We start from the raw sequence: 23,650 nt of genomic DNA on the forward strand, positions 1-23,650 counted from the left end.
GGACAGGAACAGTGTGGCCAGGAGGACAAGGGAGGTTATTCTGACCCTGTAAACAACACTGCTCAGGCCACCCCTTGAGTGCTGTGTCCAGTTCTGGGCTCCTCAATTCAAGAGAGATGTTGAGGTGCTGGAACGTGTCCAGAGAAGGGCAACAAAGCTGGTGAGGGGCCTGGAGCACAGCCCTGTGAGGAGAGGCTGAGGGAGCTGGGGGTGTGCAGCCTGCAGAAGAGGAGGCTCAGGGCAGACCTCATTGCTGTCTACAACTACCTGAAGGGAGGCTGTAGCCAGGTGGGGTTGGTCTCTTCTGCCAGGCAACCAGCAACAGAAGAAGGGGACACAGTCTCAAGTTGTGTCAGGGGAGGTCTAGGCTGGATGTTAGGAGGAAGTTGTTGGCAGAGAGAGTGATTGGCATTGGAATGGGCTGCCCAGGGAGGTGGTGGAGTCGCTGAGCCTGGAGATGTTGAAGAAAAGCCTGGATGGGTCTGGTTGACTGGCTAGGGCTGGGTGCTAGGTTGGCCTGGATGATCCTGGAGGTCTCTTCCAACCTGTTTGATTCTACGATTCTATGATGAAATGTTTTCAGAAGTGAATCATTTGATCAAATCTTGACTTTAACTTCTGACCAGTTTTTCCCCAGCATCCATTCAGGCCTCTAGGTTTGTTCACAGCTTCTGTACTTAGGGCTCACCACAACAGTCTTTGCAGGAGTTATCCCTTTTCCCTCTCAGATGCATCATGCTCAAACAGCTAATGGCATTCAATCCATGGTAATCTTGGTCAGAGAAGAAAGAGACCAAATGAGTATCTTGACTAAAAATAGCCAAATATCAAAAAGCAAAAGCCAGTGGGAGAAACCAGATTATGTTTAAAAAGTAATTCAGTTACCCAAAGCATTGCAGTACTGGGAAGAGATTTTAGAAAGCATTACATTAAGCATGTCCTTTAAGGAGGGAAATATATGAGGCAGATGTAATTGTTCCTATCAAATCATTACATTTAGAAAGACCTTGTTAATATGTCTGCAATGTCTTGAAAGTCACAGACAAGGCTGCTTGACTGGAATTGTGGAAGTACATCACTTAGCCCTCGTACAGGGTTAACCCTGCTGGGGGAGTGAGCTTGAACCTGACCCCAGGTGCTCTTGACCCCTCCCCAGAGGTGGGTCTGAGCACTACCAGGTGTGGTGGTTAGCCCACTCCCCCTTCCTGTCTGAGATCCACAAAAGCAGGGGGACTTTCTCTTCTCTCTCTCCCCTGCCTGCTCACCAGCATCGCCAGTCCTGTTTCCTGCTGCTCTTTGTCTTAGCACGTGGCCAGCACCCAACGAGGCAGACAAAACCCATTGCCATCAAACCTGGTTGTATATTTATATGTTTTGTATCTTCTTCTCCCTTCCCTTTGTAACTTCCTTACCTCATTTAACTTGTATTTATTGTTAAACTTCTCCTCTTTTAACTTCCAAATCACAGTGAGATCATTTATTTGGGTGAGCTTACCTTTCCTCTCTCTCCATCTAATCCCTTTGCTTTGGGGGAAGAGGGAAGGGCATCCTATAAACTGTTATTGGTTCTATCAACTATATTTGAGCCTCTGGGAAATGTAAGTTCGAGCTGAGACAGCCCTTTAGTGAAGTACTCGTTAGGAGTTAACCCCCAGGAGGCCTTGTCACCATCGGTGGGGGGTGGCCTCTTCTCCCAGGTAACCAGCAATAGAACAAGGGGACACAGTCTCAAGTTGTGCCAGGGTAGGTATAGGCTGGATGTTAGGAGGAAGTTCTTCACAGAGAGAGTGATTGGCATTGGAATGGGCTGCCCAGGCAGGTGGTGGAGGCACCGTCCCTGGGGGTCTTCAAGCAAAGCCTGGCTGAGGCACTTAGTGCCATGGTCTGGTTGATTGGATAGGGCTGGGTGCTAGGTTGGACTGGATGATCTTGGAGGTCTCTTCCAACCTGGTTGATTCTATGACTCTATGATTCTATGATTGTCTGCTTTCCATGGAAACCACCTGTAGATACTAGGCAGAAAAGAGAAGCCCTTCAGGGGATGAGGGAATTTATTGGCAATGCTCTGCAAGTTGCAATAAGACACAGCAACAACAAACTTTTGTGCAGGTGACAAAGGGCACAAGTTGCTCTCCAGACTCACAGCTTTGTTTTCTTTCCACAGTGCTGTGTCATCTCATGTGTTGACTGTCACCAGGGTATTTTACTCACCCCATCATAGCACACATATTGTTTCTTCCACCTGTTGCACCCTGTCAGTAAACTCTTTGCAGTCCTATGCTATCTGGCACTATCAGTGATGCTGCCATTTCCACTTCAAGCCTAAATAACAATCTGTTCTCCAGCTTGTGAAGTCTTTATGGCATCCCCTTGCCTGAGCTGCACTCAGGAGATTAATGCAAGGCTTGTAACTACCAGTGGTAAGCAGATGTTGGGTCACTGCCTCTTATTAAGGCAATTAGTGACCTGCAGAAGATGATCAATCAGGGAGTTTATCCATCTCCATAGCTGCATCTGGTTGCACCAAAAGATGCTGTTTATAGTTCAGGTCATAATTTTCCCCCTTCCTGCTCATCATCATCATCATCATCATTATTATTATGCAAAGTGTATTTTTGCTTCTGTTATCAAAACCAGAATCTCCCATGCCCCAGTTTTAGCAGCTAATGGTTACAATAGGGGCAACAGATCCAGTGCAGGAGTTATATTTAACTGAGTCTAGTGTAAGGAGAAGATTTAATGGGAAATGGTTAGCATTCTTTCTTCCTAAAGGCACAGGGAGGGGAAAGAGAGAGAGAGAGAGAGAGAGGGAGGGAGAGAGAAAGACGTACACACACACGCATCCCACAGTGAGGGAAGAGGCAGAGAGCAGGCAAGGCAGAGAGGGAGTGAGGGGAGAGAGCTCCCCAAAGCAGCCCTGCACCTCTGAGCTGGGATCTGCCAGGGCACAGCCAGCATGTTGGTCCTCAGCCTGCTTGTCTGGGGATCTTACCTGCAGCTTTTCTTCTGCTTTGCTTCATCTCAGACCGCCTACGTTGGCAATGACTTCTCAGTTTCAGCAGGTAAATCGCTTTAAGTCTTGTTACTTTTACTTGCTCGGAGCTCTCTGTGCTCTCCTCCCTGCACTTTCTGGCGGTTTGGAACACAAGGGGGGGAGAATAATTCAAATTGCCCATCTTGGTGGAGGGATTTTTGCATTGCAGACCTGTTTTTGCCACATGCTGGGACATGGAGTTGCTCGCTTGGTTTTGCCTTTTGCTTTGTTGTTTCTGGGTTTAAACCCCTGCCTTCCCTTCGAGAAGCAACAGCCAAGGTCCTCTGAAATGCTTTTATTTCCATGGGCTTCTGTGGTGCTGTGCTGCTTTATGGATCTGCCCCATTGGTGTATTGCTTGCACGTCTGCATGTTTCTTTCTGTTTTGAATGGGCTTAGGTAGATTCCAGCAAAGGAAAGAAAATTCATCTCAATGTATATCTGCTTCTATAAATAGAGCCCTGACCTCAATGAGCACTGCCAGAGTCCGAGTGGATGTTAGCAGAATAAACATCTTCTGGCTCTGGCTATGACACTAACCAATACTCAGATGACTTACATATCAAACAAGAGCCCATGGCATGGAAAATCCCTGCTAGGCAAAGGCAAAACAAATTAGCTGTCAGCTGAGCCAGGGCACTGGAAATCCCACTTAACAGATTTTACAGTTTCAGCAGCAAGACTCTCCTTTAGCCACATTCTGTGCTAAGGGAGGGGAAAGTTGGTGAGAGGATGGTTGCTCCATCTCTCCTTTGTGGAACTTTTACCACATTATGGCATTCTGCTGCTGTATTTGTCAACAGAGATGCCTCTAACATGCTGCATTCCTTCAGTGTCACGTTTGTGATGGCTCAGCTGAGATTTGTTAAGGTCACCTACCTCTACAGATCCTCCTGAAGGCAGGGACTAAAAGGGTGCATGAACCTTAGAGCTGAATCTGAAGACACATGGCCTTTCTCTCTCTTTCTAATGTCTCTGATGTGACCACAGAGTCCAGGGGTTCACATTCAAGGAATTTACAAGAGAAGGATGATTAGGAGGGAAGCTAAGAAGAGATGGCAGATTGCTGCCCTAACAGCAGCAGTATGCATGATACCTTCTAAGGGTTTGGGGTATTTTGAAGCTTTTAAACCTGCAGACCTTGCAGAGTGTGTTTCATTCCCAGTGCTTTGAACAGTCCATTCAGTTAAAGATATTACAGTAATATGATTTTGAGGGCCACAACAGTAATGTAGATATCCTTGGGGGGGAAAAAGTCTTACAGCATTTAATAACACAGCCATTACAGTTCTGCAGTCATTTCACATAGCTTTTAAGATAGCATCTAGGGAAGCCTAATGTTTGGAGAAGCACATCCTCTGATAAACAATTTCATCCACTTTTTGGAAACCTTGAATGTTAATAATGAGCATTTGCATCTGTTAGCATTTCTGTTCAACTGGATGTGGCTTTTCCATCCTGTTGAGGTGCAGGTATCAGCAGGGTTTGCTTTCCCTGGTACGTTCTGAATTGCTTTGCATTAAGGTGTGAGGTCACAGACCTCAGAAATGGTGTTGAAGAGGTTTGCATACATTTGAGGTTGTTTTCATGGCCTATCACAGTATCACCAAGGTTGGAAGAGACCTCATAGATCATCAAGTCCAACCCTTTACCACAGAGCTCAAGGCCAGACCATGGCACCAAGTGCCACGTCCAGTCCTGCCTTGAACAGCCCCAGGGACGGCGACTCCACCACCTCCCCGGGCAGCCCATTCCAGTGTCCAATGACTCTCTCAGGGAAGAACTTTCTCCTCACCTCAAGCCTAAATTTCCCCTGGTGTAGCTTGAGGCTGTGTCCTCTTGTTCTGGTGCTGGCCACCTGAGAGAAGAGAGCAACCTCCTCCTGGCCACAACCACCCCTCAGGTAGTTGCAGACAGCAATAAGGTCTCCCCTGAGCCTCCTCTTCTCCAGGCTAACCAATCCCAGCTCCCTCAGCCTCTCCTCGTAGGGCTGTGCTCAAGGCCTCTCCCCAGCCTCGTCGCCCTTCTCTGGACACGCTCAAGCATCTCAATGTCCCTCCTAAACTGGGGGGGCCCAGGACTGAACACAGTACTCAAGGTGAGGTCTAACCAGTGCAGAGTACAGGGGCAGAATGACCTCCCTGCTCCTGCTGGCCACACCATTGCTGATGCAGGCCAGGATGCCACTGGCTCTCTTGGCCACCTGGGCACACTGCTGGCTCATGTTCAGGTGGGTATCAATCAGCACCCCCAGATCCCTCTCTGTCTGGCTGCTCTCCAGCCACTCCCACCCCAGCCTGTATCTCTGCATGGGGTTGCTGTGGCCAAAGTGCAGCACCCTGCACTTGGAGCTATTGAAGCCATCCCCTTGGACTCTGCCCATCTGTCCAGACGGTCAAGGTCCTGCTGCAGAGCCCTTCTGCCCTCCAACCCAGCCACATCTGCCCCCAGCTTGGTGTCGTCTGCAAACTTGCTGATGACTGACTCCATGCCCTGTTGGGAAAGCAGCCCAAAGGGTGGCTACCAAGCAGAGGTGCAACTCTGAGGGGAAAATGCATCAGACTGTGTAAGGAAGGCAGGTTCTGCTCTGGAAAGTCAGCATCTGCCCAGCAGATAGCCAGGATCCTGCTGTTGTCAGTCATGGAGCTTCTCATGGAATGTGCATGAGCAGGAAAGCTTTTGTGATAGTAAAATTCCTGATGGAAAGGAGCCACTGGCAAAGGCTACAGCTTCATTAGGGGAAGGAAAGCAAAGTACATCGCCCATAAAAGAAGGCAGTAATCTGGCTGTGGATCTGCTTGGGCAGAGGTCTTGAAGCTGGCCTCAGCTGAGCATTTAAAAGCTTTTTATCTTGTTTGTGACTCAGAGAAGCCTGAATGGGAGACAGAAGATTCTTTTCAATAGAATATCTCTCTGGCTCATGATTCAGATTTCACCTTGGAATAGGGTTCTTGCATTTGGTGTCTCAAATGAGTGGCTAGGAAGAAAAGCCAAAAGGAAGGTTGTGTAGTGTTTACCCTTCTAAGCTGATAAAGAAGGCAGCTTCTGAACATCCTCTGGGGAGACTTTGGCTGGTAGTTCAATAAGAGTGTGGTTACTGTGGCTTTAAGTAAATGGATCTGCAGAATAAACACAATTAGATTAAAGAAGCACCTGATTCTTCTTTATCTGTAGTTTCTTCCCTGGCAGATACAACCTGTGAGAATTCCAAACTGGATTTCCTGCTCAGATTGATGTGAGTAACACTCAAGGGTGAAATCACCTTAGGATTCACAGTTCCTCTGGTAGCATGTGGTGTGCAAAGCTGTGCAGAGCCAAGTGAGAGCTGAGCGGCCATGCTAGTGCATGCCCTGGCCACAGCTTTGTGTCTGCCCACAGCTTTGTGGCAGGAAGGGCACAGGGAAGAGCAATGCAAGCTGCCATAGCAAAGCACCCCCAGAGTTCCTCTGCAATTAGCAGCAGAGCAATGAAATGAGCAGTGGCCTCCTTGATCCGGTGGGTGAGGGACAAGGAAAGGACATCAGAGGAAGTTCTGGAGGTTGTGGCATTTGCTTTGCAGCAGTAAATAAAAACCAGAAGATGTTGCCACTAGTGAGGAAGGTGGAAGCCAGTTGTGACCAGGCTCCTTAAGTACAGCTCTGGGCCTTGCATCAGGGAGGGGAAAGGAGTTTCTGACCTGCTTGTGGCACTATGAGCTATGAGAAACAGCTGAGGGAACTGGGCTGGTTTAGTCTGGAGAGGAGGAGGCTGAGAGGAGACCTTATTACCCTCTACAACTACCTGAAATGAGGTTGTAGTGAAGCTGGAGCTGGTCTCTTCTCCCCAGTTACTCATGGTAGGACAAGAGGAAATGGCCTCACGTTGCATCAGGGGAGGTTTAGGTTGGATGTTGGGAGGAAGTTCTTTACTGAGCAGGTGGTCAGGCACTGGAACAGGCTGCCCAGGGAGGTGGTGGAGTCACCATCCCTGGAGGGGTTTAAAAGCAGAGTGGATGTGGGGCTTGAGGCTGTGGTCTGGTGATGAAGGCTGCTGGGACGAAGGTTGGACTGGATGATGCTGGTGCTCCTTTCTAACCATAGCAATTCACAGTGATTAGATGCTGTGCTGAGGGATTTGGGTTAGTCAAGGACTTGTCAGTGTGAAACTAATAATTGGACTCAGTGAGCCTGAAGGGCTTTTCCAGTCTAAGAAATTCTGTGATTACTGGGTGACAGTGCATCTGGCTTGTTAAAAAGGGCTCAGGGGCTGTAATGGAAATCAAGAGAAAGAGGTGAGTTAGATGCTGCTTAAGGTGAGTGTCATGAATGTTCATTCACTGAGGAAAATGCATGTCAAAGGACCATGGGTTCCCCCTGTGGTCCCCTGTTTCTCCTGATTCAACATAAAGGCAAACTCATGTGGCTTCATGTGATGAACTGATCAGGGCAGAGGCATGCTGAAGTCCAGAAGCCAAATCTGATACCTGGACTCCTGAACTGCAGGAAGCTGGGGCTGTGCTGGTGGCCAGTTTGCTTGTTTTCCCTGGGTTGCATTTGTATTGCAAATAAGGCAGGGGTCAGACTTCAGGCTGTGGAAGCTGCTTTGGAGGTGCAACCCAAGCAAAGCCAGCATTTTTCAGGTAGTTGTTTCGTGGTGGACAAGTGCTCCTGTGGCCAGGGACAGAAGTCAGGACAGGAGCTGAGGCAGTGCTGGCTTGGTTTTCCAGTGAAGGAAGCACTAACTGGGAATGTTTCTGACAGGCAGCAACCAGTCAAAAAAGAACCCCTGCTGAAAGTGATGCTGCAGCTGGCATGGAGATTCCAACTGGTTCTAGCAAGCTTGCCCATGCTGTGTTGTGGCTGTGCTCGAGCACACCACTGTCTATAGTCCATAGGCATTCACAGTATCACAGTATCACAGTATCATCAGGGTTGGAAGAGACCTCACAGATCATCAAGTCCAACCCTTTACCACAGAGCTCAAGGCTAGGCCTGTTAGTGAGTACTAGACTCTTATTGCAGCCAGACTGAGAGGTGAAGCCTTGAATCCCAGCCCAGCAGCACCATCTGCCTCAACACCAAATGTTTCCAGTGGAAGTATGGCAGCTCCACCAACGAGCAACCCAAAGTGCTGGAGAAGCAGCTTATTGCCTATGCATTTCTAGACAGTGTTCATAGGCCTCTGCTGCTGTTGCAGACAGCTTAATTGTGTGTCTGTCAATATATGGCACCCTGCACAGGGAGGGGGCACAGCCTGTGACATTGCACTTGAGCCTGCTTAGTTTGCAAAGGCTGTTCAGGTGGGATGGGAGCACCAGCACCATGACCACAGCAAGAGAAACTGCTGGCTCAGGTTACAGCTGCAGGGAAACACTATTTTTGTGTATAAAGAAGGAAGAGTTTTTGGTCAGGATAGCTATGCATTGCAGGAGTCTTCACCTCTTGCTGCTAGGATTGCAAAATCAGAGGGCATATTCAGCTGTAATGCAACATAAGATTCACCCAGGACATGTCCAGGAAACTATTTCATGTTGCAGCCTAGCAGGTAGAAGATAGCTGAGAAAGTCCATCAGTTGTAGGGGGAATTCTTTGAATAAGACCAGAAACAGAAGGGAGAGAAAAAAATCCCCACTGGAATTACCAGACATCGATTTAGCTACTCTGTTTCTTCCTTCATGTCTCAAAGGAGTCACTGCTTTAATGAAATGGAAGTGGGGGATGATTTCTGTGGTCAGAGAACCATAGAATCAGTCAGGGTTGGAAGGCACCACAAGGAGCAGCCAGTTCCAACCCCCCTGCCATGCCCAGGGACACCCTACCCTAGAGCAGGCTGCCCACAGCCTCATCCAGCCTGGCCTGAAACACCTCCATGGATTGGGCATCAAACCACCTCTCTGGGCAACCCATTCCCAGCTCTCACCACTCTCATGCTCAATAACTTCCTCCTCACCTCCAGCTTTGCTCCATTCCCCCCAGTCCTGTCCCACTAAGATGGGATACTGTGATTTTCCACACTGGAACTCTGTTTCTGAAGTTGTCATTGAGTCATCTGTGGCTTTGAGGGACTCCTTCACTTCTCTGTGCCTCTTTTGGGCTCCAGGTCAAGAGAGACAGGGAACTGCTGGAGGGTCCATCAGAGAGCCACGAGTTGTCAACATCATTTAGCAGTGTCTAGAGCTCTGGACCTCTGCAAATGGAAGGCAGTAGAGAGAAAATGGATCAAAAATAGCCTTGTTGTGGTTATTGTATTGAACTCCTGTGTTTATAACCCCCCTGTTGGGGTTATAAGACATGGGTTTATTTTACAAATCCATATTAGAACCCACTGAGATGTTTCACTGAGCAGATTTTATTGGGGTTTTCATGCTCTTGTCAAACTGGAGCACAGAGACAAGGCAAACAAATGCTCCTCTCTTTCTGTACTGATCTCAGGATTTTTCTCCTGCAATCAATCAGATAGAAGAGTATATAACCTTTTGGCATATGTGCTGTCCTCACACATGCACACAGACAGAGATTAAGTGTCTGAAACGTTTCTGTGTAGGGAGCAAAAGGCCTTTCCCTCACCCAGAAATCTCACACACCCCTTTGCTTTCCTGTGTCTTGCCATTTCTGCAGTGTTTTCTATGGCTGAGCTGCAAAAGGCAGCCACCTACCACTCACTAGCTGGGCTGTAAAGGTCTCACTGGGAGCCTTACTGCATGTGAGCATGCAGGAGGATCCAGGAGATGCTGGGGCATGTGGGCTGAATATTAGATGGAGATAGAGGACAGAGAGTCCTTGCTTCTCCAGATGAGTGAGCAGTGAGATCCTTGGCCAGGCAGTATGCCAGCTGCTGTTGTGATGCTTTTTTAGCACTGACTGAGGTTTTTTTCCCCCTTAATTTATTTATTAGGACAGCTTCTGTGTGTGAGCCAACTGGTTAAGTACACACTACTGCTGCCACAGCCCATGGCCACTTTGGGGATTAGAAAGATCATAGAATCAGGGTTGAGAAGGGACCACAGAGATTAGCCAGTTCCAAACCCCCTGCCATGCCCAGGGACACCCTACCCTAGAGCAGGCTGAACAGAGCCTCATCCAGCCTGGCCTTAAACACCTCCAGCCATGGGGCCTCAACCACCTCCCTGGGCAACCCATTCCAGCCTCTCACCACTCTCATGATGAACAACTTTCTCCTCACGGCCACTCTGACTCTCCCCACCTCCAGCTTTGCTCCATTCCCCCCAGTCCTGGCACTCCCTGACAGCCTAAAAAGTCCCTCCCCAGCTTTTTTTACAGAGTACTAAGAAATCACTACGAGTTTCTCTTGGCTGAAATGAAACCTGCAAGATTGCAGCTGGATTCTTTAATTTTTTACTCAGAAGGATAGGAAATTAATTTCTGATCAGCTTTCCTCCCTTCCTTAAAGACTCTGAGCCCCATTTCAAACAAGAGGAAACCAAAAGAGGAGGGAGTTACAGCCTCCCGTTTCAGTCTCCAGCTTCCATGGGAGCTTCATGAATCACCTCCTCCTCCATGCAGATATCATCACCTAAGCTATGGAGCTTGATATATTCCTTTGGCATTTTTATATTAGCTGCTTCATAGGAAAAGATGTATTTAAGCCATCAACTATAAGGTCTAAGTTCAAAACAGTGCTGAGAGATGCAGACCATTCACCAGCCTGACTGTCCAACCCAGCTCCAGATATGAGCTGTATCCCTGACTCTGTTTCTATGTCCTTAAGGCATATTTTGGGTCAGAAAGCTTCCTAAAACACACTTTGAAGAAGCATGCATCAGCAATGCTGACACGTGGTTTTGGGATGCTGCTCTCTTTGCCTGCAGGGTAAGAAGATCCTGAATGAATGACAACAAAGCAGATGAAAGTCTCAGTTTCAGCTGGGCAAGCCCACATTCATGAGCTGACTGGTCTGCCCAGCTTGTTTATTATTAATTCTGAGTGCCATCCAAGTGGAAGGAACACCTGTGTTAGGGTGTCAGCAACCAGAGATCTCCATCTAGCAAGGTCCTGCCTGTCACAGTCTGGGCAGATCACCAGCTCTCTGTCAGGGTGCCAAGCCTTTGGATAGCAGCTTGGCTTGCTGGATGAATGTGGTTGCAAATAGAAAGGGAAACACATGTTAAATATCCTTTTCCTTTCTTGTCCTTTCCTCCTGACAACTGGCCTACAGCTTTGTGATTTTAGGGTAAAAGTCACTTTCATGCTTTACCCTAATTCTTCTTGCAATGAAATCTGGTAAATCTAACTTGAACCCAGGACAACACATCTCTGGTACCTCCATTGTAGCTGTCAGGGGTAGGGTTGAAGGTCAACTCTAGGATCTGCTCTAGGAGGGCTCATATAAACCCCCATTCCATGGAACTCAGCCTCAGCGAAGGCTTCTCTCTAGTTCATAGAATCATAGAATCAGCAAGGCTGGAAGAGACCTCCAAGATCATCCAGTCCAACCTAGCACCCAGCCCTATCACCCACTCAGTTCTGTGTTGGATCAGGGATTTACCAAGGGGAGATGTTGCTTGACTAACCTGATGGTCTTCCATGAAACCATGACCAAGTGGGTAGGTGAAGGAAGAGCTGTGTATGTCATATACCTTGACTTCAGCAATACTTTTGATACTGTCCTCCATAACATCCTCATAGAAAAGCTCAGGAGATGTGGCATGGATGGTTGGTGAGTGAGGTAGTTCAAAAACTGGCTCCACAATGGAGTCCAAAGGGTTGTCACCAGTGGCACAGAGTCAAGTTGGGGGCCTGTAGCCAGTGGTGTTGCCCAGGGATCGGTGCTGGGTCCAGTTTTGTTCCGTATCTTTATGAGCATTCTGGATGTGGGCATTGAGTGTACCCTCAGTAAGTCCACTGCTGATACAAATCTGGGGGTGAGGGGTGGCAGAGAGCCCTCAGGCTGTGCAGCCATCCAGAGAGATCTGGAGTGCTGGGTGAAGGCTAACCACAGGAGGTTCAACAAGGACAGGTGCAGGGTCCTGCACCTGGGGAAGAATAACAGCAGGCAGCAGTGCAGGTTGGAGGCTGCCCTGCTGGAAAGCAGCTCCGTGGAGAAAGACCTTGGAGTGCTGGTGGGCAGCAAGTTCTGCATGGACCAGCAATGTGCCCTTGTGGGCAAGAGAGCCAATGGCATCCTGGGGTGCAGCAGGAAAAGTGTGGCCAGCAGGTCTAGGGAGGTCCTTTGCCCCCTCTATTCTGCCCTGGTGAGACCACATCTAGAATAGTGTGTCCAGTTTTGGGCTCCCCATGTCAAGAGAGACAGGGAACTGCTGGAGAGTCCAGCAGAGAGCTATGAGGATGACTGGGGTACTTGAGCATCTCCCCTGTGAAGAGAGACTGAGAAACCTGTGGCAGTTTGGTCCAGAGAAGAGAAGACTGAGAGGAGATCTCATCAATGTGCATAAATGTCTGAGGGGTGGGAGTCAAGTGGCTGGGACCAATCTCTCTCTGGTGTTCCACAGCAATAAGAAAAGGAGCAAAAGGTGCAAACTGGAACATAGAAGGTTTCACCTCAACATGAGGAGAAACTTCTTTACAGTGAGGGTGAAGGAACATTGGAACAGGCTGCCCAGAGAGGTTGTGGAGTCTCCTTCTCTGGAGACTTTCCAAACCCACCTGGATGTGTTCCTGTGTGAACTACCCTAAGTGATTCTGCCATGGCAGGGAGGTTGGACTTCAGAGAATCATAGAATCAACCAGATTGGAAGAGACCTCCAAGATCACCCAGGCCAACCTAGCACCCAGCTCTGTCCAATCAACTAGACCATGGCACTGAGTACCTCATCCAGGCTTTTCTTGATCTCTGGAAGTCCCTTCCAAGCTCTAAAGTTCTGTGATTCTGTGAATATCTGACCCTGTCATCAAGCTTTGGGGTTTTTAATCCATGTGGATGCATTCTGGTGCAAACTACCCTAGGGGATCCTGCTTTGGCAGGGGAGCTTGGACTTGATGACCTCTGGAGGTCTCTTAAAATCTCTAATGTTCTGTGATTCTGTGGTCATCCTGGGTAAGAGTTCCCAAATGCCAGTCACGATGAGAAGCAAGCAGTATGCAGCAACGAAACCAGGCATTGCAGCAGCTTGGCTAAAATGTGTTCTCTTCCAAAGCAACCATTCCCAGTGTGCCCAGAGATTCACTTTCTTGAACCATGGTCTGGACCATAAAAACAATCTGAGTTTGAAAATGGTGAAGACTTTCTCTTTTAAAGCTGACTATTGCAATTTTTATGTTCTAGAAAGAACTGCCCCTTAGGGAAGTGCTGCAGGGAGTCTTTCATTTTGTCATCCTTCAATATTCCATATGGAATATGTTCTTTGATATTGAAGCTGTTGAAAGAGCAGTTTCCACACAAGATATGTAAACACATGCTCTGTGTAGGCAGGGTCTTCATATTTCACAGAAAAGGATGACAGTCCTATTCTTGGACTGAGATTGTTTCCACTGATGGGAACTGGAGGACTCTGATTCTGTGTTTAGCACACAAAGCTAACCTGGAGCCTAAAAATAGACATTGCAATTGCAGAGAGCTTGTCAGGGTAACCCTTTTCTGATAGAAACCAAGCCAGTGGTGTCACAGTTGTGCATCTTGGGCTTACCATGCTTACAAAGCCCATTGCAGTGGAAGGCAGTGCTTAAAGGAAGAGTGAAGTGTAGCAGTCATAGAATGGTTTAGGTTGGAAGGGACCTCAAAGATCATCCAGTTCCAACCCCCTGCCAGAGCCAGGAGCACCTCCCACTAGAACAGATTGCTCAAGGGCTCATCCAGCCTGGCCTTAACCACCTCCTTGGGCAACCCATTCCAGCCTCTCACCACTCTCATGCTCAGCAACTTCCTCCTCACATCCACTCTGAACCTACCCATCTCCAGCTTTGCTCCCTTCCCCCCAGCCCTGTCACTCCCTGATAGCCAAAGAAGTCCCTCCCCAGTTTTGTTGCAGGCCCTCTTCAGATACTGGAAGGCCACAAAAAGGTCACCTCAGAGCCTCCTCTTCTCCACACTGAACAGCCCCAACTCTTTCAGTCTGTGCTCACAGCAGAGCTGCTGCAGCCTCTGAGCATCCTCGTGGCCCTGCTCTGGACACACTCCAGCATCTCCACATCCCTCTTGTCATAGTGGCTCCAGAACTGGATGCAGTGCTCCAGGTGGGGTCTCAGCAGAGCAGAGTAGAGAGGGAGAATAAACCTCCCTGGCCCTGCTGGCCACACTTCTGCTGCTGCAGCCCAGGCTCTGCTTGGCTTTCTGGGCTGCAAGTGCACTCTGCTGGCTCATGTTGAGCTTCTCATCCACCAGCACCCCCAAGTCCCTCTCCTCAGTGCTGCTCTCCAGCCACTCACTGCCCAGCCTGGAGTTGTGCTTGGCATCGTCTCGACTCAGCTGCAGGACCTTGCACTTGGTCTTGTTGAATGTCATGAGGTTGGCTTGTGCCCACCTCTGCAGCCTGTCCAGGTCCCTCTGGATGGATCCCTGCCCTCCAGCCTGGCTGCTGCACCACACAGCTTGGTGTCATCAGCAAACTTGCTGAGGCTGCACTCAATGCCTCTGTCCATGGCACCCACAAAGATGTTGACCAAGACTGGTGCCAGGACCAATCCCTGAGGGACTCCACTTGTCACTGGTGTCCACTTGGCCATGGAGCCATTGACAGCCACTCTTTGGGTGCAGCCATCAAGCCAGCTCTTTATCCATCTCTTGGTCCACCCATCAAACCTATGTGTCACCAGCCTGGAGACCAGGATGTGGTGAGGGACAGTGTCAAAGGCTTTGCTCAGGTCCAGGGAGATGCCATCAGTTGCTCACTTCTCATCTATGAATGTTGTGACCTGTTCATAGAAGGCCACCAGCTTTGCAGGCACTCACTCCATCTGCTGCCAAGCAGATGAAGAAACCAACAGACATAAGAAAATGTTTGCTGTCCTTGGCAAAAGCTTTGCAGAAGGCCTCTAACCTCTAGAGATGTCATTTCCAAGGAGAAAATAGATTCCACCACACCCCACAGTACAAGTCCATCATTTCCACACCGTTTCTCTGTGAATCTTTGCTTCCAGCTTCTGTAACTGTAAGATCAGCTTCTTACTCTGTAAGACATGTCTGTGGTGTTCAAGTCAACAGATGAGTGTTTGCATTGAACAGATCTCCCCTGTCTGGAACAGAAGCAGCAGCTCAGCCAGAGAGCATGCTGCCTCCTTGGGCCTCCTCCTCCACCACCCATGTTTCCACCACCACAGTTCGGGCACAGCTGGAGCACAGTAAGTGTGGCCCTGGAGCATTTCTCTGTTCTTTATATGACTCCTTCTGTATGACAAAGACTGAAGAAGCCTCTAGAGCACTGTTTCATGGTATCATTCAGAAAAACAGTCTGGCCATATTGATATGGCTCTGTTAGGACAATTATTCAACATCCCAGGCTGGGGATTGAAGTAAATCAGTAGATTAAGGAATGAAATGAGGCTGGATTTGTTAGGGCAGTTAATTCAATTAATCTAAAATACTCCCCTTGCTCTGTTTTGAGATCTTTCTGAGAGTAAGGCAACCCTGAACTATGGCAGTGGCAACTGAAATAATGAAATGGCAATGAAATGAGCCAAGCAAGGACAGAAAAGCAATTTTCCATTCTTCAGAGTGATTTCAGGACATGCATCATGTATGTGTCCTGTTTTGCATCATGCTTTGCTTGCACAGCAGGTGAAATGAAAGTCTTGAAATCCTTCTGTGCAATCTCTTCCCACCATTTCATTTTTGCTCACCCAGCTCTATCTGCTCTATATGGTGTGTAACCATACACATGGCAACTGTGCAACATCCAGTGAGCACTGGGTGTGTGATATTGGCTTCACTCAATTGCCATGCATTGCTGGTATGGAGTTGTTGCTCACCCAGCTCTATCTGCTCTATATGGTGTATAACCATACACATGGCAAGTGTGCAACATCCAGTGAGCACTGGGTGTGAGATATTGGCTTCCCTCAATTGCCATGCATTGCTGGTATGGAGTTGTTGCTCATCCAGCTCTATCTGCTCTATATGGTGTATAACCATACACATGATAACTGTGCAACATCCAGTGAGCACTGGGTGTGTGATATTGACTTCACTCAATTGCCATGCATTGCTGGTATGGAGTTTTTGCTCACCCAGCTCTATCTGCTCTATATGGTGTATAACCACACACATGGCAACCTATGCAACATCCAGTGAGCACTGGGTGTGTGATATTGGCTTCACTCAATTGCCATGCATTGCTGGTATGGAGGTTTTGCTCACCCAGCTCTATCTGCTCTATATGATGTATAACCATACACATGGGAACTGTGCAACATCCAGTGAGCACTGGGTGTGTGATATTGGCTTCACTCAATTGCCATGCATTGCTGGTATGGAGTTGTTGCTCACCCAGCTCTATCTGCTCTATATGGTGTGTAACCATACACATGACAGCTGTGCAACATCCAGTGAGCACTGGGTGTGAGATATTGGCTTCACTCCATTGCCATGCATTGCTGGTATGGAGTTGTTGCTCACCCAGCTCTATCTGCTCTATATGGTGTATAACCATACACATGGCAACTGTGCAACATCCAGTGAGCACTGGGTGTGAGATATTGGCTTCCCTCAATTGCCATGCATTGCTGGTATGGAGTTTTTGCTCACCCAGCTCTATCTGCTCTATATGGTGTGTAACCATACACATGACAGCTGTGCAACATCCAGTGAGCACTGGGTGTGTGATATTGGCTTCACTCAATTGCCATGCATTGCTGGTATGGAGGTTTTGCTCACCCAGCTCTATCTGCTCTATATGATGCATAACCATACACATGGCAACTGTGCAACATCCAGTGAGCACTGGGTGTGTGATATTGGCTTCACTCAATTGCCATGCATTGCTGGTATGGAGTTGTTGCTCACCCAGCTCTATCTGCTCTATATGGTGTATAACCATACACATGACAGCTGTGCAACATCCAGTGAGCACTGGGTGTGAGATATTGGCTTCACTCAATTGCCATGCATTGCTGATATGGAGTTGTTGCTCACCCAGCTCTATCTGCTCTATATGATGTATAACCATACACATGGGAACTGTGCAACATCCAGTGAGCACTGGGTGTGTGATATTGGCTTCCCTCAATTGCCATGCATTGCTGATATGGAGTTGTTGCTCACTCAGCTCTGTCTGCTCTATATGATGTATAACCATACACATGGCAACCTGTGCAACACCCAGAGAGCACTGGGTGTGAGATATTGGCTTCATTCAATTGCCATGCATTGCTGGTATGGAGGTTTTGCTCACCCAGCTCTATCTGCTCTATATGAAGTATAACCATACACATGGCAACCTGTGCAACATCCAGTGAGCACTGGGTGTGTGATATTGGCTTCACTCACTTGCCATGCATTGCTGATATGGAGTTGTTGCTCACTCAGCTCTGTCTGCTCTATATGGTGTATAACCATACACATGGCAACTGTGCAACATCCAGTGAGCACTGGGTGTGAGATATTGGCTTCACTCAATTGCCATGCATTGCTGGTGTGGAGGTTTTGCTCACCCAGCTCTATCTGCTCTATATGGTGTATAACCATACACATGGGAACTGTGCAACATCCAGTGAGCACTGGGTGTGAGATATTGGCTTCCCTCAATTGCCATGCATTGCTGGTATGGAGTTGTTGCTCACCCAGCTCTATCTGCTCTATATGATGTATAACCACACACATTGCAACTGTGCAACATCTAGAGAGCACTGGGTGTGAGATATTGGCTTCACTCAATTGCCATGCATTGCTGGATGGAGTTGTTGCTCACCCAGCTATGTCTGCTCTATATGGTGTATAACCATACACATGGCAACTGTGCAACATCCAGGGAGCACTGGGTGTAAGATATTGGCTTCACTCTGGTAACCCCAACAGACTGTCCCTTCCAACAGTGAGATTTTTTCTGCCTACTCACTAATTCCTAATTCTTAGTTCTACTAAGAATTTCCTATGTAAAAATCGAGTTTGCCTGCCTTTCCAGGGAAGACCACATTTGTCAGGGGATGTATATCAGCCAGTTTATTCCTGCAAGCCTATTTTTGAAGTCAAGAGATTAGACCTAATTAAAAGCATTGGCTCTCATCTGCAGTGAATGAATGCCTATGGGTTAGTGTCTTCTGGAGTGAAGTTCACACTGCCTATAGCCTCACTGAGCATAGCATTTATTATTAGAGCAAAGACACTATTTTTGGAGAGGAACTGTTGTTTGTGAATTGGAACAGAGAGAGCAGAGTCAGTTCTAAGATTAGACCAGGGTCTCACGCTCTCTTGGAGGGCCATGCTGCAGCCTGGCTGAGATGTGCCTCTGGCAGAGGGGGAAGTGTGGGGCAGGACACTATGCTGAAGTGTTAATGTTCAAAGATCCATGAAGTTAACCTTCTGACAAGCCCTGGGTTTCTCTCTTGAGGATAATTAGGATCTCTTCAGGCACTAGCACTTGGTGGCTGCTTTCTCATGTGTTTCTCTTATGGGCTACATATGGCTGCACATTCACCTGTCTGTCTTATGTTATGTAGAAGCTGCTAGCCCTGGAAATGGAAGAGTTGTGTCAGGAGCTCAAGATAATACAGGCTTCCCCTCTGCCTGAATCACATTGCCTTTCAGGGCCTCCTGGCCCCCAGGTGAGTGATGCATTAGTGATTAAACCACATAATTCCCTCACTTGTTTCAAGGTCCTTACAAAGCTGTAAAACATTGCAAATGCTTTTTACCACTTAATAAGCATATCAAGCTCTGGCTTAATTCCACTTTGATATTGCTGTGCATAAATCATGTAGGATTTTTACCATATGTTCTTATCCCTGGCTTCCTTACCTTGCCCAATTTCAAGGACACCATTTTGTGCAGGTTTGGAGTGGGTAGCACTCACAAAAAAATCCAGGAGGTGCTGTCACTTCATTCAGGGGATCTTTGGTTTTTTTTCTTTTCTCTGCTTTAGGTCCTGTTGTCCTCCATGTAAGGGACCAAGTCCATGCATAAAAGGTGCAATGAATTTGAACGTTAGAGGATTACATCCCTGAGAAAGAAAACATCAGATACAAGTTGAAGCCTCAGGAGAGCAGTGGGCTGTGATTCAGGACATTGTGTGTCCTGCTGTGGCCAGTTGGACAAGGGAGGTTATTCTTCCCCTGTACTCAGCACTGGTCAGGTCACACCTTGAGTGCTGCATCCAGTTCTGGGCTCCTCAATTCAAGAGAGATGTTGAGGTGCTGGAAGGTGTCCACAGGAGGGCGACAAAGCTGGTGAGGGGCCTGGAGCACAGCCCTGTGAGGAGAGGCTGAGGGAGCTGGGGGTGTGCAGCCTGCAGAAGAAGAGGCTCAGGGCAGAGCTCATTGCTGTCTACAACTACCTGAAGGGAGGCTGTAGCCAGGTGGGGTTGGTCTCTTGGGCAGCCAGCAACAGAAGAAGGGGACAGAGTCTCAAGTTGTGCCAGAGGTGGTCTAGGCTGGATGTTAGGAGGAAGTTGTTGGCAGAGAGTGATTGGCATTGGAATGGGCTGCCCAGGGAGGTGGTGAAATTGCCATCCCTGGAGGTATCACACAGTATCATCAGGGTTGGAAGAGACCTCACAGATCATCAAGTCCAACCCTTTACCACAGAACTCAAGGCCAGACCATGGCACCAAGTGCCACGTCCAGTCCTGCCTTGAACAGCTCCAGGGACGGCGACTCCACCACCTCCCCGGGCAGCCCATTCCAGTGTCCAATGACTCTCTCAGGGAAGAACTTTCTCCTCACCTCCAGCCTAAATCTCCCCTGGCACAGCTTGAGGCTGTGTCCTCTCGTTCTGGTGCTGGCCACCTGAGAGAAGAGAGCAACCTCCTCCTGGCCACAACCTCCCCTCAGGTAGTTATAGACAGCAATAAGGTCCCCCCTGAGCCTCCTCTTCTCCAGGCTAACCAATCCCAGCTCCCTCAGCCTCTCCTCGTAGGGCTGTGCTCAAGGCCTCTCCCCAGCCTCGTCGCCCTTCTCTGGACATGCTCAAGCATCTCAATGTCCCTCCTAAACTGGGGGGCCCAGAACTGAACACAGAACTCAAGGTGTGGTCTAACCAGTGCAGAGTACAGGGGCAGAATGACCTCCCTGATCCTGGAGGTGTTGAAGCAAAGCCTGGCTGAGGCACTTAGTGCCATGGTCTGGTTGATTGGCTAGGGCTGGGTGCTAGGTTGGCCTGGATGATCTTGGAGGTCTCTTCCAAGCTGGTTGATTTTATGCATTCTAGAAACAGAACCATTTGCCTCATTGGTTTGGGCTTTTCGAGGTCTGCTGAATTAAGAAGTCTCCCAAAAGAATAATCAGACTAATCTGAAAGAGAAATATGTTCAGGATCCATAAGTGGTGGAAATCCTCCACATCCATACAACACTGCAGATCCCTTCCTGCATGTTTATGCCACTTCTCTTAGCACCTGCTTTGCCAGCTGATGTCATTATCACTAATTCTTCAGGACTCCAATAACCTCTTATCTTTCCTTTGACCCAGGCCTTAATTCTTTCTGGTGTTCTCTGCCTAGAAGATGCTCTGCACTTTTCATGTCAGTTCAGCCATTATGCAGTATCTTTGATCTGGCATTTAAGAGGCCACATTCACTACCCCAAACTTCTGGGTTCACACTGTTGGCAGGAGAGATGTACAGGGGCAAGGGAAGAGAGCCACCAGTGCCTCCTTACTGATGCAGCTGAATAATTGCATTCACTTTCTTCCATAGGGTCCACAAGGAATTCCTGGTGTAATGGGACCAAAAGGGGAGAAAGTAAGTGGCTGTCATTATGGAGTTTGGTGTGGGTTTGAGGAGCAAAGAGTGGGGTGTTCACTTGTTAACTTGGCTGTTTAATGAATGGTGGAACCCATAGATGTAATTTGAATGTAAAGCTGTGAATTGCTTTGAAATCCTAATTTAAAGATTCACCTTGCAGTGATCATTTTCAGCCTTGAAGTATTCTTTATGGCTTCTCATGATAGCCACCTCTGTCTAGAGTATGTGTTCAGAAATCAGCTCATGTGTCCAGGGCTGGCCTTTCTGTGTCCTGTACCCCTAGGAGGAGATGAGAAGCAGAGCTTGCCCATGCAGTGGTAATTGGATGGATCAGGTGCTATATTAAAACAGGCCTATGTGTTAAATTATGGCTTCAAGTTTGCAAAGCATTTGCTCCCTGATGATATTTAAGAGCCCTACAGCTGAATATGGGCATATAATTATCTGCTTTGCTATACAGGGGAATGACTGTAGATTTAGGATTGAGAACACAGAGAAGACTAAGGAGCTCTGGTGGTGAGGGATCTGGAGCACAGCCCTGTGAGGAGAGGCTGAGGGAGCTGGGGGTGTGCAGCCTGCAGAAGAGGAGGCTCAGGGCAGACCTCATTGCTGTCTACAACTACCTGAAGGGAGGCTGCAGCCAGGTGGGGTTAATTTCTTCTCCCAGGCAACCAGCAACAGAAGAAGGGGACACAGTCTCAAGTTGTGCTGGGGGAGGTCTAGGCTGGATGTTAGGAGGAAGTTGTTGGCAGAGAGAGTGATTGGCATTGGAATGGGCTGCCCAGGGAGGTGGTGGAGTTGCTGTCCCTGGAGGTGTTGAAGCAAAGCCTGGATGAGGCACTTAGTGCCATGGTCTAGTTGATTGTCTAGGGCTGGATGCTAGGTTGGCCTGGCTGATCTTGGAGGTCTCTTCCAACTTGATTGTTTCTCTGATTCTGTGATTCTATGATTCTGTGATTCTATGACTCTCTTCATTTTGCCTCTGCAAGCAATATCTTGAACACAAAGATATCCTCAATGTTTACTGATGTATGTAAAACCAAAGCCTTCATTACTGAGCCACTGTGCTTCACCTGGTGCCTGTGAGACTAACATATTCCTTTCTCTGGCAGGGGGAGATTGGCAGGCCAGGAAGAAAGGTATGAACAAAGATGCTGCCTCAGAAACCTGTCTCATACTTGGCATGTAGCAGCTGCCAGAGAGCCGTGCAGACAGTAGTTAAATGAGCACTGGCTGGTGCTGAGGTGTAACTGCTTTGTGCTGCTTCCCCTGGTACCCAGGGTGGGTGGTAGGGCTGGGTGCAGGGCTGGCTTGGAGGGCTGTCCCAGTTGGTTTGGATTCAACAATTTCCCTCAACAGAAGCATGCTGCTCTGGCCAGAGACTTAAACCAGAATGGAAATTGCCTGAGCTGTGTCTGTGTGAACAGGGGAAATGGAATAGGGGAGCTATCATTAAAGACACACTAAAAAGATGCCACAGCAAAATCAAATGTTTTACTCGTCCAAAGTCCAAACAAGGCTCAGGCAAACACCTCTGAAGGAGGGAAAACCATTAGTGAAGACATGTACAGAATTTTGGCAGCAATGCAATATGATGATTAGAATCCTACGCCTGGTGACATAAACCCCCTGATGTATTGCCAAAGCTATGTGCCCCTACATGTGATGAAACAGAATACATTATCTCAGTCACTAAGTACCTCCAGTTAATGTAATTGACTCTAAAGGAGGACAGAAATGCAGGATGAAATCAGAGATATGCAGAGGTAGTCACTAACCAGGACAAGAAATAACCTTCTAATAATACATCCAGGATTTGAACCCCCTTCTAATAATACACCAAGTGTTTGAACCCCCTTCTAATAACACACCAAGGATTTGAACCCCTTTCTAATAATACACCAAGTGTTTGAACCCCCTTCTAATAACACACCAAGTGTTTGAACCCCTTTCTAATAACACACCAAGTGTTTGAACCCCTTTCTAATAACACACCAAGTGTTTGAACCCCTTTCTAATAACACACCAAGGATTTGGACCCCCTTCTAATAACACACCAAGTGTTTGAACCCCCTTCTAATAATATACCAAGGATTTGAACCCCCTTCTAATAACACACCAAGTGTTTGAACCCCCTTCTAATAACACACCAAGGATTTGAACCCCCTTCTAATAACACACCAAGGATTTGAACCCCCTTCTAATAATACACCAAGGATTTGAACCCCCTTCTAATAATACACCAAGGATTTGAACCCCCTTCTAATAACACACCAAGGATTTGAACCCCTTTCTAATAATACACCAAGTGTTTGAACCCCCTTCTAATAACACACCAAGTGTTTGAAGCCCCTTCTAATAACACACCAAGGATTTGAACCCCTTTCTAATAACACACCAAGTGTTTGAACCCCCTTCTAATAACACACCAAGGATTTGAACCCCCTTCTAATAACACACCAAGTGTTTGAACCCCCTTCTAATAACACACCAAGGATTTGAACCCACTTCTAATAATACACCAAGGATTTGAACCCCCTTCTAATAACACACCAAGTGTTTGAACCCCCTTCTAATAACACACCAAGGATTTGAACCCCCTTCTAATAACACACCAAGTGTTTGAACCCCCTTCTAATAATATACCAAGGATTTGAACCCCCTTCTAATAACACACCAAGGATTTGAACCCCCTTCTAATAACACACCAAGTGTTTGGACCCCCTTCTAATAACACACCAAGGATTTTAATACCACCTCCCAATCAATAATCCAAATAAGTGCAAAGCACATAAGCAAGAGGTCTTTTGTGTCATCTAAATTGCAAATGCCC

General features: G+C 47.8%; 1 protein-coding gene across 1 annotated transcript in view; it reads left to right on the forward strand.

Annotated features, from left to right (window-relative positions):
* Positions 1-2,871: 2,871 nt before the first annotated feature.
* Positions 2,872-23,650, forward strand: part of COLQ (collagen like tail subunit of asymmetric acetylcholinesterase) — a 46,326-nt gene continuing 25,547 nt past the window's right edge. The window contains exons 1-5 of the mRNA XM_064166939.1: positions 2,872-3,062; positions 15,151-15,266; positions 18,579-18,683; positions 20,770-20,814; positions 21,930-21,956. Of these exons, the coding sequence (XP_064023009.1) occupies positions 2,957-3,062; positions 15,151-15,266; positions 18,579-18,683; positions 20,770-20,814; positions 21,930-21,956 (399 nt within the window). The 5' untranslated portion in view covers positions 2,872-2,956. The remainder of the gene's footprint in view (positions 3,063-15,150; positions 15,267-18,578; positions 18,684-20,769; positions 20,815-21,929; positions 21,957-23,650) is intronic.

Source organism: Pogoniulus pusillus, chromosome 28, assembly GCF_015220805.1.
Source record: "Pogoniulus pusillus isolate bPogPus1 chromosome 28, bPogPus1.pri, whole genome shotgun sequence".
In the NCBI taxonomy this organism is placed as follows: Eukaryota; Metazoa; Chordata; class Aves; order Piciformes; family Lybiidae; genus Pogoniulus; species Pogoniulus pusillus.